The sequence below is a fragment of the Schistocerca nitens genome, chromosome 6 (assembly GCF_023898315.1).
Source record: "Schistocerca nitens isolate TAMUIC-IGC-003100 chromosome 6, iqSchNite1.1, whole genome shotgun sequence".
NCBI lineage: Eukaryota > Metazoa > Arthropoda > Insecta > Orthoptera > Acrididae > Schistocerca > Schistocerca nitens.
In genome coordinates this window covers 44,950,617-44,970,409 of record NC_064619.1, presented here as the reverse complement: position 1 = coordinate 44,970,409, position 19,793 = coordinate 44,950,617, and the positions used below count along the sequence as shown (strand labels likewise).

The 19,793-nt window shown below is 41.7% G+C and overlaps 1 protein-coding gene across 1 annotated transcript in view; it reads right to left on the bottom strand.

Annotated features, from left to right (window-relative positions):
* Positions 1 to 19,793, bottom strand: part of LOC126262730 (ceramide transfer protein) — a 217,025-nt gene that overhangs the window by 54,382 nt on the left and 142,850 nt on the right. The window contains exon 8 of the mRNA XM_049959533.1: positions 17,688 to 17,890. Within this exon, the coding sequence (XP_049815490.1) occupies positions 17,688 to 17,890 (203 nt within the window). The remainder of the gene's footprint in view (positions 1 to 17,687; positions 17,891 to 19,793) is intronic.

The window sequence follows — 19,793 nt, the reverse complement described above, 5'->3', positions numbered from 1 at the left end:
GGAGTCTAGTTAAAATTACCTCCTCCCGACGACGAGTTCGGGAGGAAGATGTCCAAGCACAGGAAAGGGCTTTCACATCCCGCAATTTATTACTGGGAAGTGTCGACCAATGTGCGTGACAAAGAAGATTAACACGTAGACATAAAACACTCTGTAGATCAGTGAAGGGAACCATGCGAACAGCAAGCTGAAGAAGACAGACTGCAGCCTTGGCCGCCTCGTTTCCATAGATACCAACATGTCCTGGGATCCAGAGGAGCGCCACAGAGACGCCCCCAAGTGGAGCAAGTGGAGGCAGTCCTGAATCCAGTGGACCAGAGGGTGGACAGGGTAGAGAGCTTGGAGACTGAGGAGAGAACTGAGCGAATCTGAGCATATAATATACTCTATCCGGTGATGGCGACGGATGTATTGGACAGCCTGGAGAACAGCGTAAAGCTCCGCAGTAAAAAGCAAACACTGGTCGGGAAGCCAAAATCGATTAGGGGTGTCGCCAACAATATAGGCATTCCCAACACCAAATGATGTTTTTGAACCATCAGTGTAAATAAATGTGACATCCTTCATTTGTGCGCATAGAGCAGCAAATGCCCAACGATAAACAATAGAAGGGGTACCATCCTTGGGAAACTGACAAGGTCACGGAGCAGGCAGGTCCGGGGTCGGAGCCAAGGCAGTGCTGTACCCCAAGTTGTCAAGAAAGTTTTAGGAAAGTGGAAGGAAAAAGAGCGTAGCAGTTGATGGAAGCGGACTCCCGGTGGTAGTAGAGAGGAAGGGCGGCCTGCATACCCTAAATCCAAGGAGGCGTCGAAAAAAATGTCATGGGCCGGATTAGTAGGCATGGAAGACTCAGAAGGACAGCTCGCCGATTGGACAGTGGAGGTTCAGCAGTCGCAGCATAAAGGCTTTCCAAAGGGCTGGTGTAAAAAGCTCCAGACGCTAAACGTAATCCACGGTGGTGGACAGAGTCGACACGCCGAAGGATAGACAGCCGAGCAGAGGAGTAAACTATGCTTCCATAGTCCAATTTCGAGTGCACTAAGACGTCATAGAGGCGAAGAAGGACCACTTGGTCTGCTCCCCAGGAGGTACCAATCAGGACACGGAGGGTGCTGAGGGATCGCAGACAGCGAGCCAAAAGATAGGAAATGTGGGAGGACCAGCACAGTTTTCTGTCAAAAGTAAGACCCAAGAATTTAGCGACGTCCGCAAACGTAAGGTTGACAGGTCCTAGATGTAAGGAAAGCGGAAGAAACTCCGCATGACACCAAAAATTGACACAAACGGTCTTACTGGGAGAAAAGCGGAAGCCAGTTTCGATGCTCTAAGAGTGGAGGTGATCGAGACATCCTTGAAGACATTCAAGACGGCTGGTCCATTGAGAGCTTTAGTAGATCGCAAAATCGTCCACAAAGAGGGAGCCTGAGACATCGGAAAGGAGACAATCCATAATTGGATTTATGGCTATGGCAAACAGTACAACACTTAGCACGGAGTCCTGGGGTACCCCGTTTTCTTGGGAGAAAGTACAGGAGAAAGTAGTGTTCACTTGCACTTTAAATGTGTGCTCTGCCATAAATTCATGAAGAAAAAGGGACACCCGACCTCAAAAGCCCCAAGAGAACAGTGTGCGGAGAATGCAGATCAAAAAATATTGCTACTGTTTGGCGTTTCCGGAGAAAATTGTTCATGATATAAGTGGAGAAAGAGCAACAAGATGGTCAACAGCAGAACGATGCTTTTGGAAACCGCATTGGGCAGGTGTTAAAAGACTTCGGGACTCCAGCCACCAGGCTAAACAGCAATTCACCATACTTTCCAAAATCTTACATACACTACTAGTGAGAGAAATGGGGCAATAGCTAGAGGGGAGATGTTTGTCCTTTCCAGGTTTCAGAACAGGAACGGCTATAGCTTCCCGCCATTGTCTGGGAAAAGTACTGTCGATCCAAATTCGATTGTAAAGGCGAAGGAGGTAGTGCAGACTATGGTATGATAAATGTAGCAACATTTGGATGTGGAAACCATCCGGTCCTGGGGCGCAAGACCGAGAAGATGAGAGTGCCTGTTGGAGCTCCCGCATGGAGAAAACAGTATTATAGCTTTCGCAATTTTGAGAGGAGAAAGCAAGAGGTCGCACTTCCGCTGCACATTTCTTTGGGAGAATAGCTGGCGGGTAATTTGTAGAGCTCAAAATCTCAGCAAAGTGTTGACTCAATGAGTTAGAAATTGCGACGGGGTCTACTAAGGTATTATGCGCGACAGTGAGCCCAGAGACCGGGTAGAAACTAGGCGCGCCAGATAACCGTCGAATACGACTCCAAACTTCCGAGGAGGGAATGAAGGTGTTAAATGAGCTAGTAAAGAAGTCCCAGCTTGCCTTCTTGCTATCGCAGATGATGCGACGGCATCGCACACGGAACTGCTTATAGCGGATACAGATGGCCAAAGTAGGATGGTGGTGGAAAACACGAAGAGCAGATCGCCACTCACGCATTACGTCACAGCATGTCTCATTCCACCAAGGAACTGGGGGGGCACCAGGGCAAATTGGAGGTGTGAGGTATTGAACGTTCCACAGCTGTAAGAATAACTTCTGTAATATGAGTGACATCATCGTCGACGCTAGGAAAGTGACGGTCATCGAATGTCGCTAGAGATGAAAAAAGTGTCCAATCGGCTTGGGCAAACTTCCAGCGTCTCAGGCGCATATATGGCAGTTGTGGCTGCAATCTAAGGACACAGGGAAAGTGGTCACTTGAGTGTGTATCAGCAAGAGCAAACCATTCAAAGCGCCGTTCTAGCGGAACAGTACCGACCGAAAGGTCCAAATGAGAGAAATTTGTAGTGGAGGCAGACAAAAATGTAGGGCCCCAGTGTTGAGGCAAACAAGATCCACTTGGTGGAAGACGTCCATCAATAGTGAGCTGCGCAGACAAGGACACGGAGATCCCCAAAGCGGGTGGTGGGCATTGAAGTCCCCAACCAGCAAATACAGGGGCAGAAGCTGACCAAGAAGATGGAGGAGGTCAGCTCTTGCCACTGGTGTGGACGATGGAATGTATACAGTACAAAGAGAGAAGGTGTATCCAGAAAGGGAAAGACAGACAGCAACAGCTTGGAAGGAACTGTTTAAGGGAATTGGGTGATAATGGACAGTATCATGCCGGAGTGCCATCAACAGAGGGGAGATCAAATTGGACTGACTGAAAATGAGGGAAAACAAAGCGATTGTGGGGACGCAGTTTTCTCTCTTTTACTCCCCTAACCCTCCCCTTCCAACTTCCCACCTGCACTTCCCTCTCCCCACCATGTCCCTGTATGCTGCCACAAGCAGCACTTTACTTTACCCCAACCCTGCCCTTCTATGCCTCCTCCTCTCCGCCCCAGCCTCCTCCTTACCCTAAACACCCTGATTGCTTCTTCTATCATGTGCAGCTGCTCACAGTCTGGTCTTGCGGGCCACTGACACGTGTGTGTGTGTGTGTGTGTGTGTGTGTGTGTGTGGTGTTGTTGTCCAGTTCAGATGGAGGCTTTTGGTCAAAAGCTTACTTGTTTAACAGGCTTTTTGTTGTGCCTGCCTGTGACTCAACATCTCCGTTATATGGTGATTCTGTCCTTTTGATAATATTGATGTTATTCTATCCTGGATTTTCCATTGTTTACATTATTATTTATTGTTGCTGAAACAGTGGCCAAAAAACATTCTGCACTTTAACATAAATCATTAACAGCAGCTTGTTCCGTTTGTAGTGTGTACCCTGTAGTAATAATTAGTGCAAATAGATTTTGTAGTAATTATTAATGTAAACAGTGTTTTCTTTGACCTGTATGGTGCTGTGACAGTACCAAGAATTTAGTTATGCATCTGACTTGAGCTCGGACATCTGCTCAGTATGAGTGTAATTTATATAATTTTTGTCAAATAGTTAAAACCATTGCCAACGACCTTGCCGCAATGGATATACCGGTTCCTGTGACAGCACCGAAGTTAAGTGCAGTTGGGCGTGGTTGGCACTTGGATGGGTGACCCATCCAGGCTTCCATGTGCTGTTGCCATTTTTCAGGGTGTACTCAGCCTCGTGATGCCAATTGAGGAGCAACTCGACCGTATAGTAGCGGCTTCGGTCAAGAATACCATCATAACGACCGGGAGAGCAGTGTGCTGAGCCCACGCCCCTCCTACCCGCTTCCTCCACTGAGGATGACACGGCAGTTGGATGGTCCCGGTAGGCCACTTGTGGCCTGAAGACGGAGTACTTAAAACCATTGGAATAATGAATGTGATGCAAATATGTAAGAAATTGTGACTACATGTAAATTAAATGGAGTGTGACAAAATTGTAAATATTACAATACTGTGACAGGGAAGCTTGTGTGTTGTATACAGCAGTAGGTCACATGACAGAGGCTTTAAATAAGCAGGTGGAGTGAGTCTAGTGGCTTTCTTTGGTTCATGTTGAGCTTTGATTGTGGTTTGTGGTAAGACTGATGAGATTTTGTGCAGTCCAGAGCACTTATTATTTGCATTTTTTGCACCCTGCGTAAATTTCAGTTATCACACTGACCGTTTAAAGGCTCCGTGTGCGAACTGTAGTACTTCTGTTAGTGACAAACTTTGATGATGTTAAATTTGTGATTACTACAGTAACTCATCTGTGGTAAGAACTTTAACAATAAATGGCACTTGGAACATTGTCTATCACTCTGCACACTGCTCACTGTTTTATTTATTTTCCTCAGTGATTTAAGAAACTCCTATTAGTATAAGAATTGTGTGGCCACAGATCGTACACTATTTCTTTGGTGTTACTTTACCTGAAATAAACACTGCCAGGTTAATACTTGATTCTGTGCATTTCATCAACATTATTATCCCTTGGGGTACTTTTTCTTTTATCATCACTTTATTATTTCTTTGTATGTGTACTCTGTTTAATTGCTTAGTCATCAAGCTGGACTGACTGCTCTGCACACCACGTGAATTCTGTGTTAATTGGACCAAAAGGTGACAGTATGGAACAGAACCACCAAAGAGCAGTGAATCACGTAATTATCTATGTTGTGTGCTTGCCCAACTAGAGCGTGACTATTAGGTTTGCTTTCAGTTACAGCACTTCATCAAATTTACAGGCCCCCCAACACACACACAAACAAACAAGACACTGTCATAAATTACCCATTTTCCTGGATCTTGGGGTGGCATTGGAAGGTATGGAAAATACACAGTTGTTAAGAACAGTATACACATTTGAACTGCTACTGATATAAAGTGAATGATAATGATGAATACACACACAGTGGTATCATGGGCTATTGTTGCCCTTCAGCCTTTGCCCTCTGAGCATCTACATAATCCCATCTGTGGACAGGAGAGCCTCAAAATAGGTGGAGATCAGATTTTAAAATGCACCTTTTCTGCTGATACAAATGGTCCTTATCTGTGCGAGAAGCTTTTTTTTCCTCCACCTCACCTCAGTCCTTGAACTGAATCATTTTCTGATGTTTTGCCAGTATGAGCGTTTGGCATTGCAAGCAATAGATGATTTTGGTTCAAATAACTTTTGCTTTTGAACTTTCTCTTTTGTGTGCAGGTAAGGCAGTAACACACACCAACTGCTCAAATGTTTTTTATTTGTATTTTACATTTCTAGTTCTGAAGGATCAAATTGCGGAGCAAATTTCCATAGTCTTAGTAATGGAATGACCCAGTAAATGAAATTAACATCAGAAAAGCAATGATGGATAAAATAAAATGTACAAACATCCTTTGCAGACAACAAGCTGCAAGTATATGTTTTCAGTGCTGTTATCGGAGGCAGAGCAGGTTTGGTGGTTGATACAATCTTACACGTGGAACTGAACATACATAAAAGTATCTGCTTTGGGACAAGTGCAGCTGATGTATGTTGCAATATTGTTGGCATTATTCGCTGTTGTGTGTGAAGAGCTTTATACAAACGAAAGCAGCTCAAAGATAGATGTGTAGTAGCTAACTAATGTGCACCAAATGATGTGTAATCAGCTGCATGCTGGCCACATTTTCATCTTTCTTCTGTGCACGTCATGCCGTGAATAAAATATTTGCTTTTCCTTTCTATAATAGTGTTCTGCGTTGGGTGATTATTTTGCCTCTTGGTGTTCAAGATGAGAGATGCAAAGAGATCATGCCAAGTGCTACAAATACGAATGAGAGTAATAGTGCTCCATGTATATCAATTTTTTAATTGGTATCTGCAGGTATAATCCATGCAGCACAGTATATATGTCCTTATTCAGAAAAAAGAGGGGAGCTGATGGCAAAAGCACATGGCACCATCCTGGAACCTGCAGAGAATTTCTAGCTAAACTAATGAACATGTTCAAACCAGTGGCACAGACATTTCAAAGCCATTTGATGAGTATTGCCATCACAAAAGAAGTGTGAACAATTTAGCAAAAAACTTGTGAGGCTGGAAAGTACTCTGAGGTGACAAAAATTGCAATAATGAAGCAACATGAAATGGCTTGGGTTCAACAAGTCGTAGAAAGTCCATTGCAGAAATACTGAGCCATATTGCCTCTATAGCTGTGCATAATAGCGAAAGTTTGTCAACGCAGGATTTTTTGCTTGAACTGAACTCTCGATTATCTCCCATAAATGTTTGACGGGATTCATGTTGGTAGCCAAATAATTTGCTCGAACTGTCCAGAATGTTCTTCAAACCAATCACAAACAGTTGTGGGCAGGTGACATACAGTATTGTCATCCATAAAAATTCCAACTTGGTTTGGGAACCTGACATCCATGAATGGCTGCAAATGTCCTCCAAGTAACCGAACATAACCAATTTCCTGTCAACAATCCGTTTAGTTGTACTGTGTAAACACAATCCACACCATTATGGGGCAACCACCAGCTTGCACAGTGCAATATTGACAACCTGGGTCCATGGCTTTGTGGGGTCTGCACCACATTTGAACCCTACCATCAGCTCTTACCAATGAAAGTGGGACTCATCTGACCAAGCCACAGTATTCCAGTCATCAAGAGTCCAACCATACGGTCATCAGCCCAGGAAGAGGCATTGCAGGCAAAGTTGTGCCATTTGCAAAGGCACTTGGGTTGGTAGTGTACTGGCATAACCGATTAATGCCAGATTTCGCCACACTGTCCTAATGGATACATTGTCATACATCCCACATTGGTTTCTGCAGTTATTTAATGCAGTGTTGTTTGTTTGTTAACACTGACAATTCTACAAAACTTTTATTGCTCTCAGTCATTAAGTGACGGCTGTCGGCCACTGCATTGTCTGTGGTAAGAGGTAATGCCTGAAATTTTGTATTCTCAGCACACTCTTGACACTGCGGATCTCGTAATATTGAATTATATATTTTTTTCTGAAATGGAATGGCCCATCCGTCTAGCTTCAACAACCATTCTGTGTTCAAAGTCTCTTAATTTCTTTTGTGAGACCATATAGTCTCTTAATTTCCACTGTGTGGCCATAATCACATTGGAAACCTCTTCATATGAATCACCTGAGCATATATGACAACTCTGCCAGTGCACTGCCCTTTTATACCTTTTGTATGCGATACTTTCATAATTTGTATACATGCATATTACTATCCTATGACTTCTGTCACCTTAGTGTATTCAGCAGGCGTGCTGAAGTTAGAAAAGGATAGGGCACTCCCCTTAGGAGAAAGGAGATGGGTGCTATCCAGGCTCAAATGATGTGATAAACGAGCAAGGATTACCGACTTTTTCAGAGCAATGGCAGCTAAACAGGCAAGCTCTAGTCACAAGATTTGCCTCTCTTAACATCAGCTCTATGACAGGATGAGCAGATGAAGTAATTGTGGTATTAAAAGGGGATAAAATTGACATTTGCACAATGTGGGACACCAAGTGGAGATATGCAAAACCACAAGATATTTGTGACGTACATAAAATCATTTTTAATGGCAGCCCAAAAACCATCAATGGAGCTGGGATCATTATCAGCACAAAATTTTGTGGCTTTGTAGAAAAAATAGAATGATTTGATCATCACTTAATGAAAGTTGTTTTGGCATCAGATTAGTGGAAGATTTATATCTTCTCACATTATCCTCCATATAAAGGCTAAAACTGAGCATACACTCATTGTCTCTGGTGATGTCAATGGTCATGATGGTTCAAATGCAGATGTATATCTATCACATTATGACAATGGTGCTGGGAACTAGAATGCAAATGGGGAGAGAATACTTAACTTCTTTGAATACCTACTACAAGAAGCAAATATCCCATCTTTGGACTTAACACAGTGGTAACAGAATGAGTCATATCTAAATATTCTTGTACAGCAACATGGTCTACAAGTTATCTTGAATACAAAGGTCCTACCCTATGAAACAGTTGCCACACAAACTACCCATCTTATGTCCGAATGCACATCAGACCTCTGTGAGATTGCAATGGCCCAGCATGGACTACATGGTAACTATTCAAAGAACTGGAAAATAACATCATTTCAGACATCACCCTTCCACCTATTACTGGCATTGAGGGGGGAAAAGTGGGACACCCCTGAAAGATTGTGTCACAGCAAATCCTCATGAAAAATTAGGTACTACAAAACCCGGATGATGTAAAATCTATCGCCAGTCATGTCTATGGACTGAAGAAGTGAAAAATGTTGTGTTTTAAAAAGTGGCTACATTGGAAGCTTCTATGATGGGGAAAAAGTAGAATTATTTTCATGATGCTAGCAGTGCAGCAAAGAAGGCAGTGATGGCAGAAAAATCGTTCCACTCCAGCAAAGTCTGTGATAAACTTTCGCCAACAACAGGAGAGAACTCTACCGCCTTGTGAAGCAGCATTACAGACAAACAGAGGCCATAGAAAAATTCTGTGGAAGTGACTATAAAGAAGCAAAACTTGTCACCAGTAGGAAGAACGTAGCTGAGTGATGGCATCAATACTTTGAGAAAATTTGCAATGAGGAGTTTCCACATACTCTAATTCAAGTGCCAGCACCTGTACAGGAAACGAAGACACCAATCGTGGTGTTGTCGAAACAGTGTATAAAATGAAAAATGGAAAGGGAACAGGACCAGACAACTATCTGCAGAGCTGTATAAGACCAAAGCACTGGGATTCAACTGAATAGCTTCAGCTTTGTGGAAATCAAAGCACTGGGATTCAACTTAATGGCTGACAGATTTCTTCAAAAAAATTTTGTTGAACAGGAAAGGATTCCAACTGGTGGACATGCAGTACAAACACTGCAATTTGGAAGCAGAAGGGTAGACCAGCTGAATGTTGCAACTACTGCTCAATATATCTTCTATCACACACGGTTAAGACCTGTGAACACATCATTGACAAAAGGATCTGACAATTGGCAATCAATGTGGATTCGTGAAGGGCTCTGGCATGGCAGATGCTTTTCATGTTGCTTGCCTGCTTATAGAAAAAGATATTGAGAAGTCAAGGCGCCCCCACCTTGCTTTCCTCGACCTTGAAAAGGCCTTCGAGTGCCACACAAGTTGATCTGGTTCGTCTTACAGGAGCAAGAATACCTGAAGAATTAGTGATGGGTCTGACTGTTCTAATATACCCCAGAAAGCTGAATACAATAAGCTGCTGGACTACAGGGCAATTTTCCTGAATTTTACTGCATGCTGCTCCACCAGTAGAGAACTGCTCCATCAGCAGAAAATGTGCCAATAATTTTAACAGAAGTAACAGTTAATGTTTAACACATTAATAAATATGAATTCTTCATATCAGGAAACAAACAATGACAGGAAACTACTGGTGGAACATATTGATACTGTAGCAGTGGAGACCGTTCTTTTGAGAATAATAACGGAAGACATCTTGAATTTTGTTGTGTCCTTGAAACTTGCACGACCTAAAAATGTGCACAGGGAACATGCTGGAAAATGAGCTTCAGATATGGTGGGCTAAGAATTTGGGTGGCAAAGGTAGTTGACTTACTGTAATTCACATAAGATCAACAAACTCATTTACTCCTCAAAGATGCTGATTTTTTAAGTGTCAAAGGCAAAGCATTGTGAAGCCTACAATTCTCCAATACTAAGTGTCTTGAAGCAGAGGTTGAAGAACAATTATTGCAGCACATTCAGTCATCACAAAGAACAACAGGAGCAGACACTATGTTTGAGTGAACAGGAGCCACCACTACGAACACGGAAAGTCAAATATTAAGACATAGCTGGCCTTAGAGAACTATACTTTTAATGCTGGTCACAGTAGAACATCTGCTCCTGCTCAAATCCCACACGCCAATGTAACATATTTATGACTGAGATGACATAAAGACACGGCATGTGTATGCTCCAGTGAAGTCATATATCGGAGACAAGAACAATGTATTTACGAGGGTGGTTTGAAAAATTCTCGAAACGGAATAGAAAAAAAAAAGTACTTACATCACTGAAACTTATTTTGTTTGTCAATATAGTCTCCTTGTAGATTAATGCACTTGGTCCAACGATGTTCCAGTGGCTTGATCCCACCTCGAAAATAAGTTTCCTCCAGGCCTGCAAAATAGTTGTCAACTCTGGCTATCAATTCTTCGTTTGAAGTGAATCTTCGACCACCAAGAAAAATTTTCAGTTTTGGGAAGAGATGGAAGTCTGATGGTGTCATATCAGTTGAATAAGGAGGGTGTGGCAACAATTCATACCTTAGTTCGCGTTATTTTGCCACGGCAATGGTACGCGAGTGCGGGAGCACATCAAGCGTCGCAGCACCCATCTTGCAGATTTTTCTTTCATTTCTAATTCTTCAGTTAAAATGTGATACGTCCTTCCAGATGACATCTGATAAGCATGAGCAATTTCATGCACTTTCAATCAGCAATTCTCCATGACCATTTTGTGCACTTTTGCAATGATTTCTGGAGTAATGACACATCTTGGCTGACCACTGTGCAGGTCATCATCTAAGCTCTCCTGACCAAATTTAAATTCAATTGTCCACTTGGCAGCAGTTGAATATAAAGGAGCAGAGTCCCCCAGTGTATTCTGAAAATCGGCATGAATGTCCTTTGCTTTCATACCTTTCTTTATTAAGTACTTAATCACTGCTTGAATCTCAATTTTTTCCATCTTCGCAAATCACTACACAGGAACAACAACAGAGCTATGTCACTACCACAGCTCTCTTCCAAGAGCACTGATGTGGCATGTGTTTACAGGCAACAGTCCAATGAATACCACGTGAACAACTCCTTGCGCTAGTGCTGACCTCTCATGGTGATTCCGAGAACTTTTCAAACCACCCTCGTAGAATCAGTAGAATCGTATGTGTATAGTGGCTTGAACACAAGGCACTTGACAACCTAAATACACCCACATAGGAAAAAAAAACAACCTCAAGACGCCCACATAGAGCGGGGGATTGGGGGGGGGGGGGGGGGACTACTAGGGAACAGTGACCACCCAGGGGAAAACTGGCAGACACACAGTTATGGAGCCTTTCAAATAATCCAGACTCAGAGTAATACAGGTTCCTTGACCAGACAGATTCAGTTCTATGTACACTGAGTTTATGCCCATATACAGATAGCAGTATCATCATGACACAAGGTATAAAAGGGCAGTGCATCATCATTTGTACTCAAGTGATACATGTAAAAAGGTTTCCACATGATGGGAATTGATAGTCTTTGGACATTACATTGTAGTTGGAGCTATAAACATTAGACATTCTATTTTGGAAATTGTTATGGAATTCAATATTCTGAGATCCACAGTATAAAGAGTGCACCAATAATACAAAATTTCAGGCATTACTCTTATCACAGACAATGCAGTGGCTGATGGCCTTCACTTAATCACTGAGAGAAACGGCATTTGCATAGAGTTGTCCGTGCTAACAGACAAGCAAAACTGCACGAAAAAAATCACAGAAATGGGCTTGTGACCATATCGGTTGGACCCTGGATGACTGGAAGACCATGACCTGGTCAGAAGAGTCCCAATTTCAGTTGGTAAGAACTGATGTAGGATTCGAGGGTAGCGCAGACCCCACAAAGCCAGGGACCCAGGTTGTCCACGAGGTGCTGTGCAATCTGATGGTGTCTCCATAATGGTGTGAATTATGTTTACATGGAATGGACTGGGTCCTCTGGGGCAACTGAACTGGTCCTTGACAGGAAATGATTATGTTCGGCTACTTTAGAGACCATTTGCAGCCATTCATGGACTTCATGTTCTCAAACCAAGTTGAATTTTTGCGGATGACAATGTGCCATGTCACCCAGTCACAACTCTTCACGACTGGTTTGAAGAAAATTCCAGACAGTTGGAGCGAATTATTTGGCTACCCAGATTGCTCGACATGAATACCACCGAACATTTGTGGGACATAATCAAGAGCCAGTTCATGCACAAAATTGTGCATTGGCAAAACTTTCGCAGTTATGGATGACAACAGAGGCTGCTTGGCTCACTGTTTGTGCAGGGACTTCCAACAATTTGCTGAGTCCATGTCACAATAAGTTGCTGCACTGCAACAGGCAAAAGGAGGTCCAATACGATATTAGGAGGTGTCCCATGACTTTTGTCACCTAAATGTAAGTACATCACATAAACAGATAAATATCAATTCCATGATATAGTAGACACCTAGAACAAGAAAACAAAATTAACTTTTTATAACTCATTAAATTGTTTCTTAAGCACTGAATACTACAATTTTTACAACTTTAAACTATTTTAAAACTTGTGTCTCACTGAGACTGTCTACAATAAACACGACTAAATTCATTGGATCAATAAAATGATCTGTAACTGTTTGAGAGATGAAACATTATACAAAACAACAGAAAGTAAATTAGTGATGTCACATTGCATTTCTCCATCTTTTTCTCATACTCTGAGCTCTCAACCATCAATGAAAGTGTAAATGATGGGAATCTCTTGCCCAGTGCAAAGTCCCAAGCAACTGAAAAAAGTGCAGGTGATTCCAGCATATAAGGAAGGCATGAAACAGACCCGCACAATTAAAGACCAATATCCTTAACACTGGTTTGCTGCAGAATTCTTGAAGACATACAGAATTCAAATGTAATAAATTTCCTTGCGACGGAAAAACCTGTATCTACAAATCAGCACAGATTTAGAAACCAAAGCCAATGTGAAGCCCAGCTCAACCTTTTCCCACATGATATCCTGCGAACCATGGATGTAGAGCAACAAGCATATTCCATATTTCTAATTATCTTGTAAGTGTTTGATATGGTGACCCATTGCAGGCAGTTAAGGAAGGTTTGAGCATACAGATAAGGTTCTCAGATTTGTGAGGGACTTCAAGACTTCTTAAGTAAAGAACCCAGTACACTGTCCTTGATGGTGACTCTTCACCACAAACAAGGGTAGCATCAGGAGTGCCCCCAGGAAGTGTGATGGGATCACTCATATTCCCTAGATACATACACTATGTAATCAAAAGTATCCAGACATCTGGCTGGAAATGACTTACAAGTTTGTGGTGCCCTCCACTGGTAATGCTGGAATTCAATATGATGTTGGCTAGCCTTGATGACAGCTTCCACTCTCGCAGGCATACGTTCAATTACGTGCTGGAAGATTTCTAGGGGAATGGCAGCGCATTCTTTATGGAGTGCTGCACTGAGGAGAGGTATCAATGTCAGTTGGTGAAGCCTAGCATGAAGTCGGCATTCCAAAACATCCCAAAGGTGTTCTATAGGATTCAGGTCAGGACTCTGTACAGGCCAGTCCATTACGGGAATGTTATTGTTGTGTAACCACTCCGCCACAGGCCGTGTATTATGAACAGGTGCTCGAGTGTGTTGAGAGATGCAATCGCCATACCCGAATTGCTCTTCAACAGTGGGAAGCAAGCAGGTGCTTAAAACATCAATACAGGCCTGTAATGTGATAGTGCCACGCAAAACAACAAGGGGTGCAAGCCCCCTCCATGAAAAACATGACCACACCATAACACCAACACTTCCAAATTTTACTGCTGGCATTACACACACTGGCAGATGACGTTCACTGGGCACTCGCCATACCCACACCCTGCCATCAGACCGGCACATTGTGCATCGTGAATTGTCATTCCACACAACATTTTTCCACTGTTCAATCATCCAATGTTTACACTCCTTGAACCAAGAGAGAAGTCGTTTGGCATTTACAGTCTCGATGTGTGGCTTATGAGCAGGCAGTCGACCATGAAATCAAGTTTTCTCACCTCCCGCCTAATTGTCATAGTACTTGCAGTGGATCTTGATGTAATTTAGAATTCCTGTGTGATGGTCTGGATAGATGTTTGCCCATTACACATTACGACCCTCTTCAACTGTCGGCGGTCTCTGTCAGTCAACAGATGAGGTCGGCCTGTATGCTTTTGTGCTGTACGTGTCCCTTCACGTTTCCACTTCAGTATCAGTGGACCTAGGGATGTTTAGGAGTGTGGATTCAAATGGATCTGACCACTGTGGGACTTAACATCTGAGGTCATCAGTCTCCTATAACTTAGAACTACTTAAACCTAACTAACCTAAGGACAACACACACATCCATGCCCGAGGCAGTATTCGAACCTGCGACCGTAGTGGTCGCGCAGTTCCGGACTTGAAATGCCTAGAACCACTTGGCCACACTGGCCGGAAGGAGTGTGGAAATCTCACTTACTGATGTATGACACAAGTGACATCCAATCACTTGACCACGTTTGAAGTCCGTGAGTTCCACGGAGCGTTCCATTCTGCTCTCTCACGATGTCTAATGACTACTGAGGCTGCTGATATGGAGTTACTGGCAGTAGGTGGCAGCACAATGCACGTAATATGAAAAAAGTATGTTTTTGGTGGTGTCTGAATACTTTTGATCACATAGTGTAAGTGATCTGATGGACAGGGTGAGTAGCAACTTACAGCTGTTTGTTGATGATGCTGTGGTGCATGGGAAGATGTCATTATTGGGTGACTGTAAAAGGGTACAGGAAGACTTACAATTTCTTGTTAGTGTGATGAATGGTAGAGTGCTGTTAAAGAGAGAGAGAGAGAGAGAGAGAGAGAGAGAGAGAGAGAGAGAGAGAGAATGTCACAAAGTGATACGAATGGAATGAGCAGAACCTACTGATAGCAGGGAAGGTAAATGGTTGACTTTGTTTTAGTGGGAGAACTTCAGTATAGTGTAGTTCATCTATAACGCAGACCACATAGGACAATAGTGTGACCCATTACTGCATACCGATCGAGGTTGCATTAAGGGAAGACGTAAAAGCACAATTTGACACTGGTAAGTTTGATTACCATGAAAGTATTATGAAGACACAATCTGAACTCAAATGGGAAACCTTGGAGGAAAGATGGCGTTCTTTTGTAAGGTACAATCGAGGAAATTCAGAGAACCAGCATTTGAGAACCAACTACGGAATGATACTACCGTATTTACTTGAATCTAAGCCGCACCTGAAAAATGAGACTCGAAAAAAAAAAAAAAAAAAAAAAAAAAACCCGAATGTAAGCCGCACCTGAAATTTGAGACTCGAAATTCAAGGGGAGAGAAAAGTTTTAGGCCGCACCTCCAAATCGAAACAAAGTTGGTCCATTGTAATATGAGACACAATTTAAGTCGAATGAATGACGATACAGCTATAGTAGTTTGGTTCGAGTCGTAAGCTTAGCAGTTAAGCTTTACCAGGTAGTGCTATGCGTCAGGCGCTCCGTCCGTATTGATACGGGTACCCTTCCTTTTTCACGTGCTTCGTCTGGTTTGAATCGATTGTTTATTTTGCTTTGATCTGATAAGTGCTGTTTTCTTTGTTATAGGTGTTTACGTCACTCTAAGCTGAAAATGCATTACTGTACTGTGTCATGCATTGTTTGTCGCATTCTGATAGTGCGTGTTTACGGCCTGTGCCGCTCGCGGCATGGCTTGCTTTTGTGCGCGCTACCGCCGCTTATAAAAAAAAGAAAGGAATCGTCTCATTAGCGAAACAATGGCAAGAGACTGCTATTTGTTGTTACTTACACCGCTGCTTTCTTTGATAATGATCAACAAGAACCAAATAATAGACTGCGTATGATAGAACATGTTCTGAACGAGAGTTGGGCGAAAATGTTTCTCCGTTTGAAAATCTTTGCGGCCGCTTCTTTAGTACCTCAAATTCTGCACAGAAATTAGAGTCATCTTAGATTTAAAAATCTAGTCAGTTGCCTTGCTTCATTTCTGACTGTATCACTATTAGGCACAAGAATAATACGAATATAAACATGACACGATACGTATATTCTTCCGCGTTTGCTGTTGTCTCTCTCTAGTTTCGTAGTTTATTAGGCAGACAGGATTTAAATGAGATAGCAGCAAACACGAAAGAATACATGGCAAAATGTATATATTCTTATTATTCTTATGGTGAAGAGAATACTGCATGTGATTGACATTTCATCAGGTTCCTATTAGCAACCATCTCTTCTCACAGGTAGGAAAAAATTCAGAACGTAGAGTTGGCCATATTGACAAACATTCAAACAGTTTTGCCAGTCGGATTTTCATAGTAAATTGAAGTTCTGGTACATTCGAAGATGAACAATACAGAATTTGTATTTACTTCGTTGGATAATGTATGAAAATGTAGTGGTCGAAACTCGGGGCGGAGAAAAAAAGCTCGTCTTCAACCTTTTTTTTTTTAAATTTATTTACTGACGTAGAGGTTTTGGCGCCAGTATTTATCATTGTGCCTTCAAAGCATGCCTGTGTAGCGCTACATATATTCGACGGCAGAAGTTAGTTGTGGCGGCACCTATCAACATTTTTCACAACTTCCACTTGCTTTGCACTCGATTCTAAGCCGCAGGCGGTTTTTTGGATTACAAAAACCGGAAAAAAAGTGCGGCTTAGATTCGAGTAAATACGGTACTCCTGCCAATGTACATTTTTTCTAAGGACCACAATGATAAATTGGTGCTCATATGAAGGCTTATAAATAGTAGTTTTTCCCTCACTTTATCTGGGAGTGGAATAGGAAAGAACATGACTAGTAATGGTACATGGTATGCTACACCCTGCATCATATAGTGGTCTGTGGAGTATGTATGAGGATGTAGATGTACTCAGTTTCAGAGATAAGGATTTATTAGTAGTGATATAGAGGGTAAGCTTACTACACCATGCGCCATATTACACAAAACAGAATGTGGCACACTTTACATAACGTGAGAGAAACTACAAAGGTGACTAACTCTGTAGTGTTCCAAATAATATCTGTCAATGTAATAGTCAATCGACTTTGGATCTTGCCAACTCTGTTCCCGTACCTCATCAGCCAATTTCATAATTAGGCTTCTTCAATTCTCTCCCTCATTTCCTACATCCACTTCTATGCCCATGTATACATCAGTAAACAAATATTACTGTTTTCACTTTGTTCTTTAAACATCTCTTCTGGCACAGTCATTAGACACTGTAACATTACTGTTCTAGGGTCTAATTTCTGAAATTCAGCATTGTACACAATACAATACAATACAATACAATACCTTTATTTCCCTACATGATTAGATTAGATTAGATTAGATTTACTTTCATTCCAATTGATCCGTAGTGAGGAGGTCCTCCAGGATGTGGAACATGTCAGCAACATAACAAAAATGTTTGTTGAAATCATATTTATGTATAATACTCTTGACAGCAATTGTACTGACCGGAAACTCGCTGCTGTCAGTGGAGTGATTACACACTATCCATATATCCTGACTGTCCCTGTCCTTGTCATCTGGTACTTTACGTATGTGAGACCAGAAGAGTGAGTCTCTCTGAGATGCCGGCCATATACGTTTGTGAACCTGTAGGAATATCAGCGTGTCCTCGGAAACTTTCTCGAGCACTGTCATCTGCTCAATAGTGCCTGGAAAGAAAACAATTACAAATTCTTTAGTTGTGGCAACATGTATTTACTTTCAAAAATGAACACCGAACCTAGTTTAAATTCCCCATTCCTTTATTGTAAATTGCTAATTAAAGTGACTGAAAGTGCACTAGCCCATACTACATACAATTCTCCTGTAAAATGTTATTTAGCTACTTAATACATAAATAAATAAAAGACAGCTGATTAACTGGATTCCAAAAATATAAAAGCTATAGTTCTTGGAACTATTAAATAATTCCTTCCCAAAAAATGTGTAAGTGTTTGAGAGATGAAGTAGTAGTTCCAGATCCCATATTAGGATGGTAATAAATATATTGCAATACTGTGGCACTACCAGATGTGAGATGGCAAGGGCAAGGACAAATAGATATGATATACCTCAGTATTCTTTGCTGTAGAGTGGAGCAGAAAGAAGAATAGGTCAGTCTGGAACAGTATTTATAACAACAAATGGGATAAAGAGAAGTAATTTGGAATTTGAACCTATAAAGAAAAGACTGAGTAGACTCAAAATTAAAGAAGTCCTTGCAAGTACATGCAGGAAAATACAACCTATTGCTAGTTTTGGGAGAGTTTATAGCAAAGGTTGTGGGAAACCAATGTGAAAGAGTATCAATGAGATACACTTTATGCAAGAAAAAAGAACTGAGAATGGATCTATGCTATGTCAGTTTTCTACTAGTAAAAACTGTAAAAACAAACCAAATAAAAATTACAGACACTCTGACAGCAGACGAGGAAATAATAGGAGGAATAGAAGTGAGAAAGTGGTGAAAGCAGCAGCACAAGAAGCAAGCAAAGAAATGAATGAATGGGTTGATGATGAATGTAAACTAGCGATAGACAATAGAAACTCAGCAAAACTGAGAACGCTACAGAGAGAGAGGCAACAAAAATTTGGAAGTGTATAAGGAAGCAAGGTCAAATGCACATATGATACATATGAAAAAGAAATGACCGGAGACAACATTTCAAGGTAAAAGAATTAATGAAACAGGAGGGAACAAGAGAATTGTATCATGTAATAGGAAGGACAAGGAAAAATCACAGACGGGGGAAATAGGGTGATGATCTCTTTACAGTTCTGTTTACCTTAGCTCTAAACAGTCTGATACAAAATAACATAAAAAGAGAGGTACAATAATGATTAAATCCTGCTGGTTGCATGCAAATGCAGGTACTCTTGCAATTGTGGCAAAATGCTTAAAGAAATGTAATGGTAGCAGAAAGAGAAAAATTGAACTGACTGTAAATGAAAACAAGACACAAATACGTGATAAATTCCGGTTCTAGGATAGAATACCACATGGCTTGAAGGGCTCTAATACATGTTTCAAAGTTGTCAGTTACTTTCATTATCTAGATGTCCTTTTAACTAGTGAGAATAATATGAAATAATCTGTAAAAGAAAGGATACAAGCAGGAAATAGAGCCTATATACAAATTTTCAGCCATTGAGATAACAGGGTGCTCCTACCTGTAGATTGTGGAACATGTTGGAACAAATGTCATCTGGTCTTTGAGGTCATACTTGGGTCAATCCAGCAACCAGCAGAGTAGATTGAGAAAACCAGTCTTCCACACGGAGTTTTAACAAAGCTTACAATCTGCACCATTGTCCTCAAAACTGATCGTGGCCCTGGTTCTGAGTCAAGTAGAATGGCTTAACCAGACTTCAAAGGTTCTGTGACAAACTAGGCTGTGACTCCTTGGACAGGGGAGGGGGGGGGGGGGGGGGACTTCTGACGAGTGACAGTATATAATTAAAATGCAAGCGATTAAGTCACCAAACAATTAAAGAAATTTTATCTTATATACTTCCTGTTCACATCACCTCAGCATTTACTGCGATAGAATTATTTGCGATGGGTGCAATCCA